At 38.1% G+C, this 22,593-nt stretch overlaps 2 protein-coding genes across 2 annotated transcripts in view; one reads left to right on the plus strand and one right to left on the minus strand.

Moving 5' to 3' along the window:
* nav1b (neuron navigator 1b) overlaps positions 1-6,790 on the minus strand; it is a 36,531-nt gene extending 29,741 nt beyond the window's left edge. The window contains exons 1-3 of the mRNA XM_055221803.1: positions 6,255-6,790; positions 5,993-6,081; positions 720-1,454 (exon numbers count right to left, since the gene is read on the minus strand). Of these exons, the coding sequence (XP_055077778.1) occupies positions 720-1,454; positions 5,993-6,081; positions 6,255-6,775 (1,345 nt within the window). The 5' untranslated portion in view covers positions 6,776-6,790. The remainder of the gene's footprint in view (positions 1-719; positions 1,455-5,992; positions 6,082-6,254) is intronic.
* Positions 6,791-18,330: 11,540 nt separating this feature from the next.
* Positions 18,331-20,504, plus strand: csrp1b (cysteine and glycine-rich protein 1b). Its single transcript, XM_033966617.2, has 6 exons — positions 18,331-18,406; positions 18,869-18,978; positions 19,636-19,804; positions 19,886-20,015; positions 20,081-20,174; positions 20,343-20,504. Exons 2-6 carry the CDS (start codon positions 18,870-18,872, stop codon positions 20,417-20,419), a joined length of 579 nt encoding a protein of 192 aa, XP_033822508.1. The 5' UTR covers positions 18,331-18,406; position 18,869; the 3' UTR covers positions 20,420-20,504.
* Positions 20,505-22,593: the final 2,089 nt, after the last annotated feature.

Consider the following 22,593-nt stretch of genomic DNA (forward strand, 5'->3'; position numbering starts at 1 on the left):
AACAAAATAGTAAATTCATACTTAGAACTTGTTTATTGTTTATGAGTGAAACCGTGAAACCCAACCTAAAGCCAGAGACATTATCTGCCATTTTCAATAGCCTTGTATTCAAGGTGTCACCCATATGTCAATGGTCTACAGACGAATGGCAAGAAGGTGGCTAAACATATGTCTCTGGGCCTAAAATGAATTAAATATGACACGGCATCTCCCATCTCTACAGTTTGGCCATAAATATAGCAAAATATTGCCCATCAACACATATTGCAGCAAATATACAATTTGAAGAAAGAAAATAGGTTTGAACTAACCCTTTAAGGCATTTTCATTACCTTGAAACTCATTCAGCAATGTTATGACAGGGAACAAGGAGAGCATAATAATCAATAAACCGAGCCTTAAACAGCTAAGCAGCATGCTAAAGGACTGGGAACAATAGAGCGCAGATTCATAACCGCCCTAACTGTAGCATGGATATACCATCAGCGACTCTTGAAAAAAGGTAAAAGAAAGCCAGGACAGCATTGGATAAAATAATATCTGAAGGGCATGCTTTGTGAGTATAGATGCTATCCTCCAGCATGATAGATGCATTAAAGCAGCAGTTAGAGCAGGTGCTGTGTGGTGGCTGTGTGTATGGGGGCGTGCTGATGAGTGGTACGGCCGGGCTTAGCACATGACAGCCACATGTTGTATAGCACTGATCGTATCAGACTCACCCAGCATCTGACTGAAGAGCAGCTGCTCCAGGTCCCCCAGCACTGTAACCACCAACTCTGGGTCCACCTTTAGATAAGTGTCCCCTTGGCTTTTGGACCCAGAGTCCCCTCCGGCCCCTGCTCCTGGTTTCTTTGCGGCAGCCTTGGCCTTGTTGGACAGGATCTCATCATCAGACTTGCCATCCTCAGGTGCCTTGCTCAAGGGCTTAACCTCAGCGTAAGGACCGCGTGGAATGCGGCTCTGTTTGCTCAGAGCCGTTGGAGCAGCGAGAGGAGCAAAGGGCTTTGGTTTGCCCTGGAAAAGTGAATGTTCAGATTTGGAAAGGTTTCTGGAAAGAGGGACGCCTCCTCCAGCGCTGGTGCCCCCTCCTGCTGTCTTTGGCTTGCCCGTCTTGTTCTGCTCTGCTCCGGGTTTAGCCATATCATCACACCATTTCGGCTCGTAAAGATGCAACTTTTTCTCTGCGTCTGTGAGGACAGCTAAGTTTGTCATAGACCGCTGCTTTCGGAGACTGGTGGACACTGGTAATCGTCCCTCAGAGCTTCCTGCTCGGTACACCTTGAATTCGCTGCGCTGTGTGCTCTGGGGCACTCCAGACTTAGTGGGTATGGCCCTTTTGGCTGCCATGCCAACTGCTTTACCTTCTGCTGCTTGGGCATACGCCTTTGTGCTGTCGCTTCTCTCCATCTTCAGATTGTCTCTTGTGCCTTTCACAGTATTCCTGAGCACACGTCCTGCATCATAGCACACAGAGCAGCATCAGCAGGGAGAAAAGCAACCCCTGCTTTCACCTTGTGCAAACGACGCATATACAAATGCTTCCTTTAAGGCAATCCCTGCAGTAGCCTGTGTGCTCCTCAGGCCGCTGCAGCTGTTGCAGTGCTGCCCCTGTCTTTCCCTCTCCTGCCGCCCTTCTTTCCTCTTTTCTTCCTCTCCTCCTGCTCTCGTTGTAGCCCACCCTCGTGCCGCTGAGGCGCGCAGCAGCGGAATGACAACAGCGGCAGACGCTCCAGCGCACCCTCCCCCTGCTCTGTGCTGCCTCCGCCTTTCCTCCTCCTACACCCATTTCTCCTGCATTTAAGGATGCTCCAAAGTGTCTCAGCAAATACGTTGAAGCCTCAGCCATATGCGTTTTAATACAGAAGATATCTCTCTTTTATAAATTGTGTTTCCCACCATCTTCTTGATTTCCTTTGTTCTCCCCCTCCCCCTCACTGCTACTGCACCCAGTTCAATACTGGGTGCAGTAGACACGATACATGGTTTATGATGTGGTATTGATATTGATGTGTGGATAGAAACACATTTAAGAATCCAATTATCTTCATTAGCCCCAATTTGGCAATTACTCCCAGGTATGAGATTAGGATTATTTTTGTTCACACAAAGCAAAAGCATTAAGAATAACCATTGACTGAATAGCATATGATCATATGATCATATGATCATATGAAATACCACATTTGAGTATGAGCAAGGCATATGTTGATGGTGTAATGTGCCTTATTATGGTATGGAGTGCCACACAGTGAAAACTATGAAACTGTGTATGATCAACTGCCATAGCGCTGTAATAGGAGGCAATGAATGACTTCATTTAATGCCAAACTGTGCCAAGCTGTAACACACCCATCCATCTATTCCAGTCTGTGGAAACATTAGCATGAGACAGAATATAATTTTGACTGTAAAACCAAGTCATGCAGCTTTATAAACTCCTGCTGACATTTGAGTGTGCTGTTTTTTGTTTTTTTGTTTTTTTGTTTTTTTCAGATAGACCACAGCTGTCTCCCAGGAGCAGACTCAATGGAAACCACCCTCACATCGACATGTCATAGGCAGCAGACCCCAGCTCTGCTCTAATAGCTGCCAAGCAAACTGACATAAGGAACATTATTATTTTTAGGCATACCACAAAATTAGAATTATGTATATTTTTTCTTCTCTGCAATTTCTGTACTAATCTTAAAATACGTCAAAGTTCTGTTAGTAGCACTACATTCTTTCATAATTGGTTCAGAAGACACACCAGTGCAATCTTCATTTAATTTTACAGTACCCACAGCAACCCATAGAATAAACGTGTGAGTTTCGATCTGGAAATGGGTTTCTAAAACAATGCACTGATTGTTCTGCAAAATCACATGTACCAAAGAAATCTTTCTCAAGTACTCATTACTTCATCCTTACAATTCTTTGAAAGGAAAACATATTTAAAAGGGTGGGGATTTCTCATCAAATACTGTATTCTAATAAGAAGGATTTGGAGGGCACATACCACAGCCATGTCATTAAATCTGCCCTTTAACAAAAGCCATTGCACACATCTATCCCCCCCAAAAAATCTAGTGAAAACAGAGTACATATTACCAACATAGCTTTGATCAGTGGTTTGGATATAATGTTGCTAATATTCAACCACAAGCAACAAAGAACTGAAAGCAAAATATATAAAAGTTATTATTATTATTATTATTATTATTATTATTATTATTATTATTATTATTATTATTATTATTATTATTAATTTCATTTTTTTCAGATTCAGTCCTTAACACTTCCCAGTCGTCAGACAGAAAACATCTAAATCTGCACTATACTTCCCTTTTTCTAAGTAGTAATCTCCTGGTAGGGTGGGGCTGTCATGCATCCTTCATTTAGTTGCTTTCACATCTGGCCCTGATTCAGACTTTGCTGACCGCCCAACTAAATATGAGCGAGAAGGGCATGTCAGCGGCACAGCTGGGTTTGATGTATTTCTCTGGACAGTTTGAGTAATCAGCTAAATTAAAATGTACAATTTCTCTTTTCCTTGTGATTTCCCCCCTCTTTCCCTGCATATTTACTTTAGTCATAGATTTAATGCCAGATGCCTTTACTGAAACAGCCCTCATCTGAACATTGCATCATCACATGCTAGGTACACTGGCTTGGGACCAAATATATCTGCATGTTATAGTAAAAACAATAACCAGCAGACAGTACAATGCTTGTATCTGTAACAGCAAAATGAAAAAAACAAACAAAAAAACAACTAAAACTAAAAAACTAAAAAAACAAACCTAAAACCCAAACTAAAATCAGTCACTTTTTCTCTTTGGGGTGGTCTTTTTTAAGCAGAGTAAGTAACTAAGTAAAGGTTAGGGCATAGGAAATGAGTTTAAAACAATCTAACCATTCACAGACGTGGACAGTTAGATCATCTCTTTGTTGGAGGTAGTTTTTTTCAAACTTCATGAATCACCCCTCAGTAAGAGCTTTGACCACCACCAAACTCCTTTGAACATAACAGCCTATCCATTGAAAGCTGACTCTGCAGTTGCAAAATACACAGGAGCAGATTTAACTGTTCAAAACTGAATCTGTGTTGAATTCTAACCAACATCTTACATTTCCCTGATTAGGTTTTTGCGCGCTGCAACTGTTCCCACAAAATAAAGTCACTGTAAAAGAAAAGTTGGACATTTTATCTTTCTGCCAGCTAGTATTTAGAAGCAGATGGCAATGTAGAAAGACATGTTGTCAGCTGGAGCATCCCTTTGGTGTGTGTTAGGAACTCCCAGACAGGACGTGAAAGGCGATCCTACCCTCAAACCGTGAGTCTGGGCTCCGCATCTGTCCACCATCAGCAGAGCAGTACTCCACGTCTCCTCTATCCCCGGGGAGCCCACAGCAAAGTGCTTCACCCACAGTCATCAAGATAATTAAGAAGCCACTTAAAACCTTACAGAATAGCACAATGCAATTACATCTGGACTTGGCTATGCAGAGTAATAACAAAAAATAAAAATGATTTGTTAGAAGAAATTAATTACTAGATACATTGCTATATGTATGTAGTAAAAGGGCTGCAACTAACAATCATTTTCAATATTTTAGACTAGTATGTTTTGTTTTTTAATACATTATTGACTAGTCAAACTATTATTTCTATTATACATTTGTAGCACATTATAGTACACATTTTATAAGTATCAATTAATAAAATTCACAAATGTTTTATTCTTTTCAGGTGTTTTGATTTATTGCCACTGTCTTTGTTATAAAAACACATGTTATATTTTAGCATGTGTTTTAGAGTCTGCATAGTTCAGGAATTATTATTATTATTATTATTATTATTATTATTATTATTATTATTATTATTATTATTATTATTATTATTATTATTATTGTTGTTGTTGTTGTTGTTGTTGTTGTTGTTGTTGTTGTCATTGTTGTTGTTGTTGTTGTTGTTGTTGCATTTTTGTCATTAATTAGTCACAATAATTCCTATCAATCATTGCAGCCCATTATAGTGTGTTCCACTTTTAGCCTTAACTTTCAGCTATTATCATGAGCTCTATTGATATTTTTTAAACATAAAATGACTAGATAGACACTACAAGATGGAGATTACTTGGTGGAAAAACACGTTATCAATCAATCTTTTTATGTAACTCCTAAATAATCCTCCTAATTAATACTCCTTTGTATTAATTATGATTTGTGGTCACTGTAATCAATACCTAAGTGCAGTTTACTTTGGTCAATCAATAGCACTTATGCGTGGTGTTGCTTTAATTAAGCAGGTCTTTCTTTCAGCTTCAAATGAACAAAGTGGGAAAGTTTATATATATATATATATATATATATATATATATATATATATATATATATATATATATATATATATATATATATACTTGTACGTTCCAGTGTACAAGTATAAATAGATGTGCTTATTATATTGACTAAGAGTTTACTAAACTCTTTTTGGCAATAGTGGCTAAAGACACTTAATACAGAGTAGCTTTTAAGCACTTGTCCTCATGAGACATGCTCTTCCGTGACAAGAATCTTCTTTTCCCACATGTGCATCAAGAATGAAGTGAGGGAGTTCCTGATGTGCCTAACAGGTGCTCCATACACCACAGTGTTTTTGTTGGGACTTGGCCACAGATTCAGTGAAAACAACTGGACTGCTCAGTTGAACCGAATATTGACTTAAGTTTGGCAAGGAGAGGGTGCAACAGAATACATCTGGGAAATTATGGGACTGTGTAACTTATCTCTTTGTCTTGTTCAACTCAGTGCAGTAGAGCAACTTTTTGTGCTTTTGTCTACAAAGCAAAGGACATAAATATAATGCAGCAATCAATTCTATCAACAACATCTGTTTTTATAACTTAGCAAGCAGAATGTTCACATACTGTTCCATAGCAATGTAACATATTGTTTAGCAAAAATAAAGTTGAGTAAAATGTGTAAACAAAGTAAAAAAGAGACTCACCGAGATCGTCACAGCACACTTCCATGGAGTCAGAAGAGCAGTCACTCAAATCATCCAGAGTGGCGTCTATCTCCTCTTGCACTTGAAATCTAGATGTAATGAAAATACATTTAGTATTAGTACCATATTGTATAATATGATGTAATATACACTAACACCATATACGTATTTATTTGGATAGATTAAGGTCCTCATTTAGGCCATATCTAAAAAAAAAAAAAAGGTTAATAACTAAGAATATTGTGTCAACTATTGCACTCACCTGAACCGGAATGGAGCAACAGTAGCCATGTTAATTTTCCCAGGCTCACTTGCTCTTCTGGCTGTGTTAAAAGTGAAATATGAAGCCCTCTCTTTATCACTGGATCCCTCTGGCTCTACAGGCCTCAGGTCCTGGTAGGAGTTATTCTTCACTTCTTTCCTGATGTTGTCCGTGGTCACCTGTGGCACCTTAGGCATCTCATTACCATTTGTGCCTTTGGAGCTGAGAAGACACCCCCCTGCATGGGGTGTCTGGACATTAAACAGGGCATCACTTTCCTCTGTGGTAGTCTTTATTCGATATTTACCAAAAGTCCAGTTTTTGTTCGCATTTCGCCTTAACTGAAGATCTTGCAGAGCTCTGTGTGTCAGTGTGCTGGTGCGGAGGTCAAGTGTGTCTTTAGACCGTGGGGTTTCTCTCTTTGGTATCTGAGGACTGTTGTAGGCCGAACATGTGCCGTTGGGCCTACCACCTCTCACTGGACTTCTATGAGCATACATGCCAGTCTTTAACTGTAACATTTGAGTCTTAATAGCACCACCTTTTAGCTGCTCAGAGTGGGCAGAAGAAGAAGACGACTGGGAGCGAGAAGATCGTCTAGCAGATGTGTAAGGAGGCTGTACAGGTGCATGTGGCAGGCTTCTGTACCGCTGTCCTGGATCCATTGTAGACTGAGGCAGGGTGCTGTGGGGTAAAGGCTGAGATTAGGTCAGATCCGGAATATAAACATGAACACATACAATCCTTAATGTTTTAGCAGAAAAAAAACATAGAGGGAAAGTAAAAAGATAAACATGATAAAAATGAATTCTTAACTATTACTATGAATATAAACATTTAGTGTTACGTCAAGTCCCTCAAGTCAAGTCCCTCAAGTCCTTCACCTCCCCCCTCCTGGACCCTCTGCAGTTTGCCTACAGAGCCAATCGTTCTGTAGACGACACCATTAACCTGGCCCTTCACTTCATCCTCCAGCATCTGGACTCCCCGGGAACCTACGCCAGGATCCTGTTTGTGGACTTCAGCTCTGCATTCAACACCATCCTCCCTGCTCTGCTCCAGGACAAGCTCGCTCTGACTCCACCTGCAGGTGGATCACTGACTTCCTAACGGACAGGAGACAGCGCGTGCGGCTGGGGAAGAATGTCTCGGACACTCGGACTATCAGCACAGGATCTCCACAGGGCTGTGTACTTTCTCCCCTGCTCTTCTCCCTGTACACCAACTGCTGCACCTCCAGCCACGACTCCGTCAAACTGGTTAAGTTTGCGGATGACACCACCCTCATCGGACTCATCTCGGACAGCGATGAGTCTGCCTACAGGAGGGAGGTGGACCGGCTGGTGTCCTGGTGCAGCAGCAACAACCTGGAGCTCAACGCCCAGAAGACAGTGGAGATGATTGTGGACTTCAGGAAAGTCACAGCCCCCCTGCCTAACCTCACCCTAACGGACTTCCCCATCACCACTGTGGACTCTTTCCGCTTCCTGGGCACCTGCATCACCCAGGGTCTCAAGTGGGAGCCGACCATCAGCTCCCTCATCAAGAAAGCCCAGCAGAGGATGTTCCACCTGCGGCAGCTGAGGAAACGCAAGCTGCCAGTCCAGATGATGGTGCAGTTTTACACTTCCATCATTAAGTCCATCCTCATCTCCTCCATCACTGTGTGGTTCGCTGGGGCCACTGCCAGGGACAGACAGAGACTGCAGCGCATTGTGCGCTCTGCTGAGAAGGTGATTGGCTGCAGCCTTCCATCTCTACAGGACCTGTATGTCTCCAGGACTCGGGGGCGAGCAGGCCGTATAGCAGCTGACACCTCTCACCCTGGACATGGACTATTTGAGCCACTTCCCTCTGGCAGGAGGCTACGGTCCATTGGGACCAGAACCTCTCGCCATAAGAACAGTTTCTTCCCCTCTGCTGTTTGTCTCATGAACACTTATATCTTTATAATATCTGCACTAAACTGGACACTTTATAATGCCGGTCACTTTAATAAGCCATGTTTGCACTGTTGTTCTGATGCTGCTGTTGTATATATTTTCTCCCTTTAAGTATTTCATTTGATTTTTTAAGCATATCTTTTTAACTTTGTGCATGCCCTTATTTGTATTTGTATTTGTATTTATTCAGTGTGTTTATGTTGCACTTTTTTACCGAAGCAAGTTCCTAGTTTGTGAACTGTGTTCACAGACTATGGCAATAAAAGTCTTCTGATTCTGATTCTGATGTAACACTACAATGTAAAATTTATAGTTTATTGACACCATAACCAAACAAATCCACGATTTACTTTCATTCACACAGCTCTAATGTAATACTATACCTCTATGACAGTCTCTAAACAGTCAGATTAAAAGCACTGATGATTCTTTTTTTTCCTGTCTTCTTATGATTATATTGTGACCTGAATAATCATGATTGAAGATTCAATGAATAATCTTGACTTCCCTCTTCTCTAGTAAGTCACCTGTGTTGTCAATATAAATCTTCTCGGTTTGGTGTCACATGTACTAAGGGTAAGATAAAACTGTATTTTAGAGTTAGCTGTTACAAATATCCAGTAACCTCTGTCAATGTATGCTTTGAAGTCTTGACTGAAAATATTGTAACACACACAAACAAAATGATTGATTATTATTATCGCGGTGTTTATTAGGATTACACCAATCCACTATTGGTATCGGATATTGGCTTTCAAATATCAGTTCAGCCAATATTCTAGTTGGACATATAAATTGAATAAAAGTTGCTCTGTTACTTGAGGTATAATTAAAGAAAAAAAATGCTGTTTTCAGTCTCTGCACTAGTATCGGTTGATATTGGGTGTCTATACTTAAAGCTATAGTATCAAAATCTGAACTGAAAAAGCTGGACTGGCACATTCCTAGTGTTTAGCTTTGTAAGGAAATTTGTAAGTGTAAAAAAATGTGTATTTTTTGGGCCTCTAAAAATTGCACCGAGCAACAAAACTTTCATCATTTGGCAGCAATAAAATGCTTATCGCTCATGTATTTGAACTCAGATCTTATTTTTCCACATTTATGTCATGTTGATTCCAAGTTCATTCTAAATTGAACATTGATCTTTATCACTACAAAGACAGTCTGGTATGTCTGAAATGTCACAGGCCAATATTTTTTCTCTAAGCGGCTAACCAGTGACACATTTCAGAGTACATTTAGTCAGAAAAAGTGAAAATGTGGTGAGGCTATGTAAATATGAGTTGAGAGAGTAATGATGGGTGACAGTGAATGCATTTGTTTGTCTGTTTCTGGTTGTCTAAACGTGTTGTTGCTGCAGACAGACTTTGAAACAGCTGTGCATTCCTAGGCGTCTACCACAGAGAGACACGGTTCTCACCACAGACAAGATGACTGACTGTATGTATGGAGCAGGGAAATGGGAGAAGATGGTTTAAGGCAGCCTGAATTATGCCTTTATATGTATCAGATTACAAATGAGAGTAGCCTGAAGGACCATGAGGCTAATTAGATATCAGTAGGGCTGCACAAAAAATACTGAATTGTGAGCAAGCATTGCAATTGGGTTTGTGATTCATGTTTTACTATAAGATTCTGTTGAAAGAAAGTTCACACAGCAAACACATCCAAGAGGATTCATTGGAATATGATCTGCTAAATTAAAATTAATGCATTTCAACATGTTGTGGTTGTGTAGAGGTCTCTACACAACCACAACAGTTGGTTTTACACATAATCGGACAGGATACTGTATTTTATTGTTCATAGAGGGAATTAAATGATTGCAACCTCTGCAATTTGCTTCCATTCAACTCAACTTCAAATTGAAATTTTGATTATTTTCATTTTCGATAGATTATGCAGTCATAGTTACCAATTTAAAATCAACAAAGGACAAATAATGTGGTCATCTTAAACTTGTAATGTGTAATCAAATGAAAAAGCATGGGGTCTGGTGATAAAAAGGCAACATATGGCTGGGGTAATGTCTTTTGGTCATATAGCCATAACCTCCATTGAAAATAGTGACAGACTGACGAAACTTGGCACATACAGCAGGAGCGGGGCACCTTTTATGCCCTGCCAACACCGGCTGCCTCTACAGCACACCAACAGCACAATTCTCACACCCCTCCCCAAAAACTGCCCTGTCCAATGTCCATTCAAGTCTGTCATATTGTTAACTATGCCACATGTAATATAATGTTTTACCACTAGATGGGGTTGTGAAGTTTTGCCACATACAGAATGGCCTATAGATGGAAATATTTTTTAAAAATCTAGTTAAAGTTAGTATACTGCTCTGACTATTTGAGATGTATTAAGAAAAAGGACAGGTAGATATCAGTAATTGAAATAACCATAGCAATGAATAAAATGAACTACTGAGAGAATAGTTGAACTGTTTACAACCAAAATTTGAAAAACAAAATTGTAATTTGAGGTTTGAATGATTTCTTCTTCCATAAGCTTATTTACACTGTGATCCTATTGACAAACTATATAGATAATGTAGGCCAACAACTTTGTGAGGTTGTTGGGTAACAAGCTCATGCTATTAAAATGTGCATGCTTTTTATTACAATAATACAGAGAGAGATATAAAATGTTCCAAAAAAATGAAAAATAGTACCAAGCAAATTGATTAAAAAAAAGGAGAGAAAAAAAGAATATTCTTAATGCTAGGTAAAATGACAAGAAGTTTATCCTGGCCTTACCTGTCTCAGAAAACTACCAGCATTACACCACCTTGACACAGAAGCGAAGTGTGTTATTGTCCAAGCTTAGATACTCTGACAGACACTGGACTGCTTTCCCCTGTATGCTGCAGTTCACACTAATGCAATTTGGACCCACAAGCCCTGTTAAAGTGATGGAGTGATCGATGCGGGACCAAAAATTGCCTTCTCTGAGTGGGAGGACATATCACTCCCCCCCCCCTCACTCCAGCCACCTATTATCAGCAAACTTATAATGAGAGACTCGTGTTACCCTCTTTGGTGACATCATTCTCATTTTGTCCTGCGGTGCTTGGAGTTTTCTTCACAATCGGGCAGACAGCTTTTAAACATGGTGCCTTTAAAGCAGATAGAATAACTGTCCCTCTGACCTAAAACCAACCGTAGGCAAGACTGGAAATTTGTACTTGAGCAGACCAACAATTTGACATACAAATAGCACATTACTCAGCCAAAACTACATCAGACACCAGACATTCTCAAATAGGATGCATTCAAACGAAATAAATCCTTAAATTACAACTTTGCTACAAAATATAGATGAGCAAATGTGAAAATCAGTTAGCAGTTTTGAGGCTTAAGATGCTCTCTGTAATTACAATGTTTGAGGTTATACCTGAAGAAAGATTTCTTTGGTTTGCAGATGTTCAACAAGCCTTTAGATTACTATGGTGCACTTAGAGATTTCCTCTGTCCATTTCAATTTTCTCAAGACAGTTTTATTCTTCACTTTTACAAGAGGCCTGATCTAATTGTTATATATAGAGCTGAGGCCCAGATTCCTCCATTTTGCTGTGTCCTCTTTTGACTTTGCACTGTTAGATCGAGGTTCAGTGAGGGCAAAACACAAGACATATTTTCAAGGAACAGAAAGCAAAATGGATTCAACTGCACAGTCAGGTTTGAGTTCACAGTATAGGTTCCCAGTATATCAAATAAAAAGGTAGAAAACCTATATACCAGTCAGATACAGTTGATGAACAAGTTTAGTTAGGGACATGAAATCAACTTGCCACGAGACGTGTGCACATGTGAAAAACGATCTAAAAACGAAAGTTTTATCCTCTGTCTTTACATTCGGCACTGAGCAGCTGTAGCTAAAAGACTCTTCCACACAGAGACTGTAGAGGCTGTAGCTCACATATTCTGATTGAGAACACTTTAAACTTTGTTCTAGTTATTTATTTATTTTTGTAGTGATATTATTGATAATCAGTGCTAAAGTGAAATACTATAATCAAATACATGAGCCTCTAATTCACCCATGGACTGTGTGGAACATGTGCACAACAACCCACAAGATACACACAAGATATGTAGGCTTTCTTCATTCAGAACTTATTTTAAAGAAGGAAAGAAGGAGAGAGAAGCACAGAATTTAAATAATAAAAATGAAATCTGATATTCATTTAGACCCCAGACTTGTTTTTTTAAAGCATAAGGTTGTTTTAATGCACTAATAAAAGCATATGATGAAAATGACTGCATTTTGACACTTTTATAACTCTTTAAACTCATAATAAAACCCATTTACAATACAATATAGGGAAACATTTAACCAGTTAAAAATCATATACAGCAACTCAAATTGTGAATTGATCTTATTATTGTAAATTAGTTAAAAAATCATGTCTTGTGCTCATGGACTTCATCTTGTGTGTCTGTCTTGACTTACCCCTAAGGTTTAGATATCCCTGTGAAACTGCTTTAGGAGATAACTCAAGCACAAATGTGAATAAAGCAACTTACACATACCTCTGCAGTCTTCTACTTATCACAACAGAAAATCAAACAACTCAAGTCAAGTCAAGTAGTTATAACAAAAATTAAGCACTGACATTGACATTGTGGTATTTATTTATTTATTTATCTGTTTTGATAGTTTAGATGGTACAATTTGAGATTTTGTAGTCAGCTCTAAATAATATAAGGATGTTTAATTGAAGACTGTTAATCTTGTTTGATGAAAGATTAGATTTGTATGAGCTCTTTAGTTGTTTTATTGTAGGGATTAAGTCACTCAGTGAGTCAGTTAATATTAGCAGATGTGACATTATTTCCTACATCTACATTATTGGTCCACATCAGCCAGCGACATCACAGTTTTACATCTGCTTTGAGTAAAATAGAATTTATTTTCAGCAATATCCATGATAACATGCTATTTATATATTTTAAAAAATAAATTGTTTAGTATAAAATAAACAGTTTTTTCAAAGAATATAGATTAATTAAACTTGCAACAAGTAGATTAAAAACAAAAGATCTGCTTTTCATCTGTTGTCTCTTGACAGGCTGATGGTAACATTAAAACTGAAACAAATCTTTTAAGATCTGCTCTAAAAACACTTTAGTCAATAGATCACCATGGGACTGGTTGGAGGACATGCTATATAATATCCAAAGGATGCTTTTTTCAGCACAGACATAAATCATTTAATCACACTAAGTGTGTGAATGATGCAGTTATGCAACTGACCCAGTCCTGCATTATGAATTGCCAGAGTGGGGCAGTACTGAGACAGGCCAGTATTGTTAGTTTACATAAAATGGCAAATCTAAGATAATCCAAAATGTAACATATCTATCTGCAGCAAATACTAATATCACCATGTAATGCAATGAAGTAATACAAATGTGTAAATGAAGACATTTTATATGGCAATAGTAAACACACAAAGTCAGTCAGTGTCATAAAATCAAAGTCTCTGCAGCCAAACAAAGCTCCAAGAATATATCTATTGCATAACATCTTTTTATGGAAGGCATTAAATATGTATCAGTTTTGGATCAGCTAAGGTGGAACATCAGCCACAGAAGCCAGGAGTCCAGAGACAAAGCACAAAAACATTTACTGTAACATGTCATTTAAAAAAAAGAAAAGAAAAAAAGATATATACATATACATATATATATATATATATATATATATATATATATATATATATATATATATATATATATGTGTGTGTGTGTATATATATATATGTGTATATGTGTGTGTGTATATATATATATATATATATATATATATATATATATATATATATATATATATATATATATATATATATATATATATATATATATATATATATATATATATATATATATATATATACACATACATTTTCCCAGTTCCATCTACAATCTACATAAATTAATAGTACTTGTGTTAATGTATGCTGGTGTCTGAGAACACTTTGTATACTAGTGTTGTCACGACACTAAAATTTGATACCTAATATTGATTTCAACCTGTCTAGCCTGATCTTTGTTTCGTTTGTTTGCTTGGGGTCTGAGGATGGTGTTATATAGAGAGGAAAGGTGATGTCTAAGGCCCCTATTCCTGTTCAAGGCAGAATTGTCTTTCCTAACAAAAATTCTTCTTTAACTCCCCTCTCAAACCATTTCTTTTCTCAGTCTCGCTATCTACTACTACTACCTCACTATCTTCAAAGGAGTGACTAGTAGCTTTGAGATGGAGATGTATGGCTGACTGGGGTCCAGAGGAGTTCTCACGATGATGTTGAGACATTCTCCTACATTGAACCCCAACTCAATTTCACAACAGAAACTGGTTGGAACTCTGATGTTAAAAGGGGATATCAAAACAAGCAATTATAACTGCTAAGCATTTGAGTCAGATCTATGAACATTCACTGCAATAACATGGCGCTACACAAGAAATCTTATATGTTTCCAGTGACAAAACTTTCTCATAAGGACATACCACTCTAGTCTAACACATAAATATTGCCCTTTGTGTAAACTGGATGAACAATCTGAAGTCTAATACAGCAGCAGACTAGTATGAGTCAGCACTAATCCAAACAATTACTGTGCACATGCCTTCCCATCACAGAACAATAAAAGGACAGCAGGTTCTTGGTAGCAATTAGTTCGGCAGTCTGATTCTGTTCTATTTACCCCAGGTCTCAGAAAGCTGCTTTGATTCAAACAAATGATGACAGTGGAAGTCTCACAAGTCCGTATACATAATAGTTTACAGTACTGTATATGGGAACTTTGTCACTCATCTTGACATCATAGTAGTCTGAAATAAGTCTCACACTGCGATGGAAAACGTGCATCAATTTCAGATAATTTTAAGGTACTCAACTAGTGATGTTAAATGACAATAAAGGATGAAAGACTAACCTCCAGTGTCAGCTACTTACCTGTCAATACAGTGATGTACTGGTTAATTTAAAAAAAGTATCATTAAAGTGGATTGTATTGCTCAAAAATCCATCCTCCGCTGATGAAAGATGCTGACCCAAGGAATGCACTCTTCTGTCCATTGTCTAGATCAAAGTAGAGCTGCTCTCTTTCCGCTTGCATAACAATACTCCAGACACATCCTCTGCTGCAGTTGTGGATGTGCGGCTACCAGGCACTGCCACTCTCCTCCAACACACAAATGGACCTGGCACTAGTCCAGTAGTAGCTCGGTAAAGTAGCAAGTTAAAAAGTGGGCCAAGTATCTGGTGAAATCCTATTTATAAATGCTTTCTGCCCCTCTGTTTCGGACCGTTGAGTGTGCATCTTTTCTTCCCTGAGTCACAGCCTGAGCCACTGAACTGCACTGATTTGAATTGTCACTTCATGTTTGTCACTGGCTGGTTGCCTATGGGGCAATGCTTCGTCAGAATGACCCACTATGAGAATGTGGGCTATCTGGATGGGCAGGAAGTATGATGGACATTATCGCACCTTGTTTTAATGCAAAAGTGTGGATAAGAGGAGGCAATGTCAGCAAATAATATTCGCAATGCAAGTTAATAGTCTAGATTCAGATTTTGCCCAGAGCAAAAAACTTTACAAGTAAGAGCACATTGTTAAGGTGGCTTCGTAACGCCTATTTGGAGTTAAAGAGGCAGTACAATACACTATGCATTGTAACTGATGTGTTTGGGTTTTTTGTTTTTGTTTTTTTAACCCAGCTAAAAGATAATCAAATACATATTCATTTATTGAAAGTTGTTTGACAATTAATGGGATGCTATAAATATCTTCTATTTTTATATAAAATGTAAGTTACTTTTCAAATCTGCTACTCCAAAAGGGCATGGTTAAATCTACCTACAATTACTGCAACTAATAGTACTGCTATTGCTACTTCTAGTACTACTGCTGCTACTGCTAAGTATGACTACCACTACTCCTACAATTACTACTCAAAACCAAGCAAAAATACTTAGAAATCTCTTTGATCACAGTATACAAGACCTATCACGATAACAAATTTTGAAGCACAATGTATAATAAACGATCATACTGAAACTACTTTTAAGATAGTAACTACTAGTTAAGATTTAAATAATGCAAGCTAGTCCCAGTAAACCAAATCTTTAAATACCGTTTCATTAAATGGCATGAGCTGCAACAAATAAAATAAATAGCATAATGTGCCAATAATTAGTCATAAAGGAGACTAATTCACCCCTCCACAGCTCAAATCATATTGAACGATAAGTCGATATAGTAATTATGAGTAATAGTCTGGATATATATTTGTAAAAAAATAAAACGGAAGACAACACACGACTGTCTGACCTTGAGACAAACTAATTACGGACATTATACAATGTTTGAACTGTGCTGAACAGTATCATTGTTTAATTAACAGAGCCAATCTACAGGATCAAATTGGTGCGAGGCAGGTACGAACAGCAGCCTCTACAGTCACGTTCTCCGTATCTTAACGTACCCGCGCTGCTTATTAATCGTGCACTTCACACTCCATTGCTCACTGCTCTCGCTTCACTTAATAAATCCTTGTCACCGTTTGCATAGGTGCAGCAGCTTACAACAAAACAAAACTACAGGCATAGAGAGCGAGACAGAGAGAGGGAGAGAGACCAGGGTGTGTCTCAGCCCCAGAATCAACCAAAACAAGCTGTTACCGGCATCTGCCGGTTGAACTTTGTAACTGCAAATACATTACCAAGAGCAGGTTTAAATGAGTTAGGATTCAGACGAGAGGAAAGATTACCTCCCTGATAGACGCAATTACCTAATTTCCCCCATAAAATAAAGGTAATTCTATTTAGGGAATGTACAGAGTCCTTATCCACGTCTAAATTACATTACAAACAATGCCACACTATTTGAAAAACAGTAATTTGATTCTATTTACTTATAGGATAGGTTTCGATAAAGATAAATATTTACAGATAATCAATATTTATTTCAATTGAATTTGTGCTATTTAAGTCTACAGGGCTTAGAGAAGCATTCGGAGTTTGGGTAAAACTTTAGTTTAGGGACCAAATTAACAAATTAACTATTTTTGAATAATTCTCTTTATCAGTGTTTTAGCATCATATGGATGTTTTTGGAGATTATTATATGCATGAAGAAGTGTTATATAAACACTACCTAAGATATGAAAAAACAATTAGCACTTAGTTGGTGATAAATATGTGGTCCCTAAAAGTCTTCCCAGATTTTGCATTTGATATTCTTTGGCATTTACCTACCTGAATATTTTCTGAATTTCTTAGCTGCCAAAAGGAACATGCCACAGGGAACAGTATCAGGTCAAGTGCAAAATCCCTGAGTTGTGCCCAAAACTCCAGTAAGGATGGTGTATAGTCCAGCCGCATTTCTTTTCTCTCCTCTTCTTCAGGATTACCGCTCTCTCTATCACTTCTCCTCTTCTCCTCTTCTTTGCTCTGTCTGTTATGAGCCTGGTCACATGACTCCAACTAGTCCAGGCAGATCATGTCAACAAAGCAGAGACACAGGGCTAGTGCTGGCCAACCAAGGGCTATAAATAACCGTCTTGAGTTCATCATTGTCTCTTCAGTTGATGGTGAGGATCCTGGAGGGGTAGGAAAAGGAGGGAGGAATATAGCCTACATTTTTAAATCTACAGTAGTGTACATGTGATGTTATTTTAGCAGGCATGGCTTGAGACAGAAATTTGTAATGCATGAAAAGGTCAGTTGCCCAATTCTCTCATTCTCTTTCTGAAGGCCAACAATTGTTGAATGTCAGAGTCGACAAAACACTGGCAAAATGCCAACTGTGCCTTTAGTCTAGCCATGCGATTAATAGTCATATAGCATATATACATGTATGTATGTGTGTGTGTGTATATATATATATATATATATATATATATATATAACATTATTACTGGTAGGAAAATGAATGACATGTATATATAGTCTTGAATTGCAATATTTAAGTTTATTTTAAGATAGAGTATTGTACTGTTTATGATAGTGTATTGTACATTTGAATTCTCAAATGTAAAAGCTGTTTTCAATTGTGTACCCTCCCATCATAGGCACTAACTCTGTATCCAGACTCCTCCTTAGTCCCTCCACTGTCCATTCAGCCTCTCGCTTCTTCAGGCAACTTTCTCAGTTCAGCTACATCTTCAGAATAAAGAGAAGAGACATTTGGCACCAGACAGGTAAGAACCAAGCTATAGAACTATAGTTTTCTATTTTTGAATGTTTGTTATTCTTTTTTTTTTTTTTTAACATAACCATAAGACACTTTTAAATATTGATATTTAGTAAAGGTATTTGCTATTAATTAGCTCTCTGACATTAAATATATTTATAAAAAGTTTAAAATATCATTGTATCAAGTATTTCTTTAAAAACAAAAAGTCTGCTCTGATGGAGATTTAACTTACAAAGTAACTCATGTCAAAGTTCAAAAATGTGTTAGAGCTGAAATGTATTTGTAATTTGCATTTTAACATAACATGTAACATTGAGTCATTGGAATAATTTCTCCTTTTATGGACGTTGCTACCTCCAGCTCTTGGTGTTAAGGATAATCACCACTGGGTAAACTAGAGTTGCAGAGTTTTATAGGCAATTAATGACTATAAATAGGCAAATAAGTGTGCCTTGTGTGGTCTCAGAATGCCTTTGGGAGGAGGGAACAAATGCGGCTGCTGCCAGAAAACGGTATACTTCGCAGAGGAAGTGCAGTGTGAGGGGAAGAGTTGGCATAAATCCTGCTTTCTGTGCAGTAAGTATGTCTCATATAATCTTCTTAAATTGTCAAGCAACTCACACAGATTGGGAAAAAAAAACAACACACGCACAGATAAAAGTGGAATATGAAGTATTTGGAGACGGCGAGCATCTGCAGGTTTGCAGTCAGAAATCCCACTCCTTATTTGGACAGTGTGCAAACATGTGACAAAGTTTTCCTTATAAGGCAGAGAAGGATACATGAGTCTTCTCAAATCCAGGCGAGTATTTATCTGCGCTGACAGTGAAGAAGGCAGTGGTATGCAATAAATTATGAGAAAAGTCAAACATAAACTTAAATTATGTTAGGAGGAATACTTCAGAAACATGGTTTCTTTTAAGCTCTTAAAAAACATAAAAACATAAGTCAACCACATTGTGATCATGAAAATGATCCTGAAAGGATTGTGTGAAGTCACTGTACATGTTTCTAAGCACAAGGAAAATGATTCCGAACAAAATGTGAAGTGTAACTCTTATACCGAAACAAGATACAACTTTTCAGATGTTGATTTCATAGTAACACTAAGTATAAAATGTAGCTCTACCAATACAAAGTCTTGTGAGGCAAGCTGTGTATACTTACAATGTAACTGTAACTGTAACTATATACACTCTCCAAAGAACTGGCTCTTTTATTTCTTATATTAAGTGGTCTGTAAGAAGAATTTGGACAGCACCACAGTGGCTGTCCATGTGGATGAGATCTATTGCAAATCCTGCTACGGCAAGAAATATGGACCAAAAGGTTATGGCTTTGGAGGTGGAGCAGGGACCTTGAGTATGGACACTGGTGAGGGGCTGGGAATCAAGCCGGAAGAGTGAGTTTGAGTTGGAAATACAGTTTTTAGTATAAAGTTCAGTATAAAGAATATATGCTTGATGTGAAACATTTTTGACAGACAAGCTCCTCATCGCCCGACAAATAACCCCAATGCCTCCAAATTTGCCCAGAAAGCAGCTGGCTCAGATGTATGTCCTCGATGTGGAAAAACGGTGTATGCTGCTGAGAAGGTTATCGGTGGAGGCAATGTAAGTAAAAAGAAGAAACACATTATTTTTGTTCAAGCAAAATAAATTACTTTCTCTTCAACTAGTCTTGGCACAAGGGATGCTTTCGATGTGCCAAGTGTGGTAAAGGCCTGGAGTCCACAACACTAGCAGACAGAGATGGAGAGATCTACTGTAAAGGTATCTGCACATTTTTCTTTAAAGTGCATATGACAGGTTGTTATATTTTCTAATTATTACTTGGTGCCTTAGGATAGTTATAGTAAAATGAGCAGTCTAACCTGTCATATTCTTTAAATACTAAAAGACGATTTCATTAAATGTTACTGATCTATTACACTGTTCTAGGTTGTTACGCTAAGAGCTTTGGACCAAAGGGCTTTGGGTTTGGGCAGGGGGCAGGTGCTCTGGCTCACTCTCAGTGAAGTCTGATGTTACAGCTCACCTTCAGCCCATATCTGCTCTGTGCTCTCCACTGGTGGCCATCAGACCAGCCCAGCCTGCCCCTCACTGCTGCTTCAAGAAGTTTAATTATTATATATATATATATATATATATATATATATATATATATATATATATATATATATATATATATATATATATATATATATATATATATATATATATATATATATATATATATATATATAGCTACCTGATGAATGTAAAAAAAAAAGAAAGTGCTTAAACATTATACTGATCTTGAGTAAACTGATTTTTTGACAGTGTGCCAGATGCTGTTTTACTTTTAATGATACATTTGGTTGGTTATTATAACTAACATCACACAGAATTATGCAAAACTATTATGGGAAGCACTTTGATGTCAGACAGTTCATTGGACAACGCACTTTATAAAATGCTAAAATAAGGCTTTGAATTTAATCTCACATTCTCCTTTAGAATTGTATATTCACAGAATCCAGACTTTTTTACTGTTCCATTTCAGAAATCATCAAACACCATGGAAACACCAATAAAACAGGTTAAACCAGTGAAATGATTAACCTGAAAAACACTTGTCTAGATATTTCATTGCATTTTACACCCAGGGCACGCTGTTATCCTGTTCTATTTGAAGGAAAAAGGAATTTGCTGTTTTTAGATTCTTGTAAAAGTTATATTATTTTAAACAAGAACATATAAAATATAGTAAAAGATATATACAAACTATGTATGATACGAGCATGTTTCAATGAAAACCCGATTCATTGTAGTCTCACTATTTACAAATGTGCAAATCAAAGGCATTTTGCTTTATCCCCATGTCATCTGCAATCAGGCCTCAGCCTCTGGAGTAAAAAGGGGCTGAGGATTGTTACAGAGGTTGCCAGATCGCCCAGTCATCGGCCGTGTCCCAATTCGCCACAATGCCCTTAGGTGCATCATTCCAAGTGTGCATCGAAGGGCAGTTACCGGTACATGACTTCCTGCGCGACAAGGGCTGTCCCATTTCAATGCACCCTGATGAATGTGCCCGACATATATGCCCTTCGTTTCCAGCGTTTCCACGGAGATCGGTCGTAACTGAAGCGTGCATCCATGCACATTTCACGCATTGCAGTATCCCATCATGCACCACGCCTACGCAAAAAAAGAGAAGAAAATGGAGTCTCCTGCATACGTTCAAATGTTCGTACTGTTTACCTCAGTTCAGGTGGATTCCATTGGTCTGCACCCCCCCCCACCCCGCTGGCACGTGTCAGTTACCTTAGCATTAGTAAATCAAGTTTAGTCAACAGTTTAGTGCTGCACAGCTAGAAAACACTTTACAATAATAAGATGAAATGAACTGGCACATGGCATTAAGGTAAGCAGAGCCCCCTATTGGTATTAAAGTGCTTTAGCCACAGATCAAATTAAACTTTGCCCAAATACCAAATTGTTAAAATGTCCCACTTTATGTACAACTAATCAGTGTTCTCTGGTTTATAGACTATGAATGTAAAAATTATATTGTTACCTCTGTCTCTGTTATCACGTTTTCACAAGGTATATTTTGTTAAAGTTATGAAGTAGCTACAATTGGGGAAAAAATCACCTCGAACGTTATATTTGCCTATTGATATTCAATCTAAACAGAAATAAACGTCTGTGAGGACAACACCTTGAGTCTTCTTCTATTAAACAATAAATCATTAAAAATAATGCATGTAACGTACATATCATATGTGCAAGGACAGCAGTGGTCCGTGCTGTAAGCCTGTCCCATTTCGGCAAGATGGTGGCTACACTGAGGAGTTCCCATTCTTGGCCGGGTGCTTAGAACGATACTTTTAGGGGAGTACTTCGAAGGGTACCATCGAGTGGTGCATTTGGCGAATTGGGACACAGCCATCTTCTTGTATTTCTGTATGTAAGTCATCCTTTGAATTATTCGTACGTGTATCCACTGTGATCCCACTCCTTGGAACAACTCTGCACCTCCGCCTCTGACCCAGCTCTCCACGACCGGTATGAACACCCCAGCCTCTGATCCCACTACCCACAACCTGCTGGAAGACTACAGCATATGACAACACTCTCAACTGTTTGCTCATTCAACCTACAATTACATTTCCATGTCTGTAAATAAACTTTATTCAAATTTTTACTC

This window comes from Periophthalmus magnuspinnatus, chromosome 5, assembly GCF_009829125.3.
Source record: "Periophthalmus magnuspinnatus isolate fPerMag1 chromosome 5, fPerMag1.2.pri, whole genome shotgun sequence".
NCBI classification, from domain to species: Eukaryota; Metazoa; Chordata; class Actinopteri; order Gobiiformes; family Gobiidae; genus Periophthalmus; species Periophthalmus magnuspinnatus.

Excerpts from the sequence above, each read along its gene's own strand:
- csrp1b (XM_033966617.2), top strand. The coding sequence starts at position 18,870 with ATGCCTTTGGGAGGAGGGAACAAATGCGGCTGCTGCCAGAAAACGGTA. Across the intron at positions 19,805-19,885 it reads CTGGGAATCAAGCCGGAAGA|ACAAGCTCCTCATCGCCCGA; the intron begins GTGAGTTTGAGT and ends CATTTTTGACAG. Across the intron at positions 20,016-20,080 it reads AGGTTATCGGTGGAGGCAAT|TCTTGGCACAAGGGATGCTT; the intron begins GTAAGTAAAAAG and ends CTCTTCAACTAG.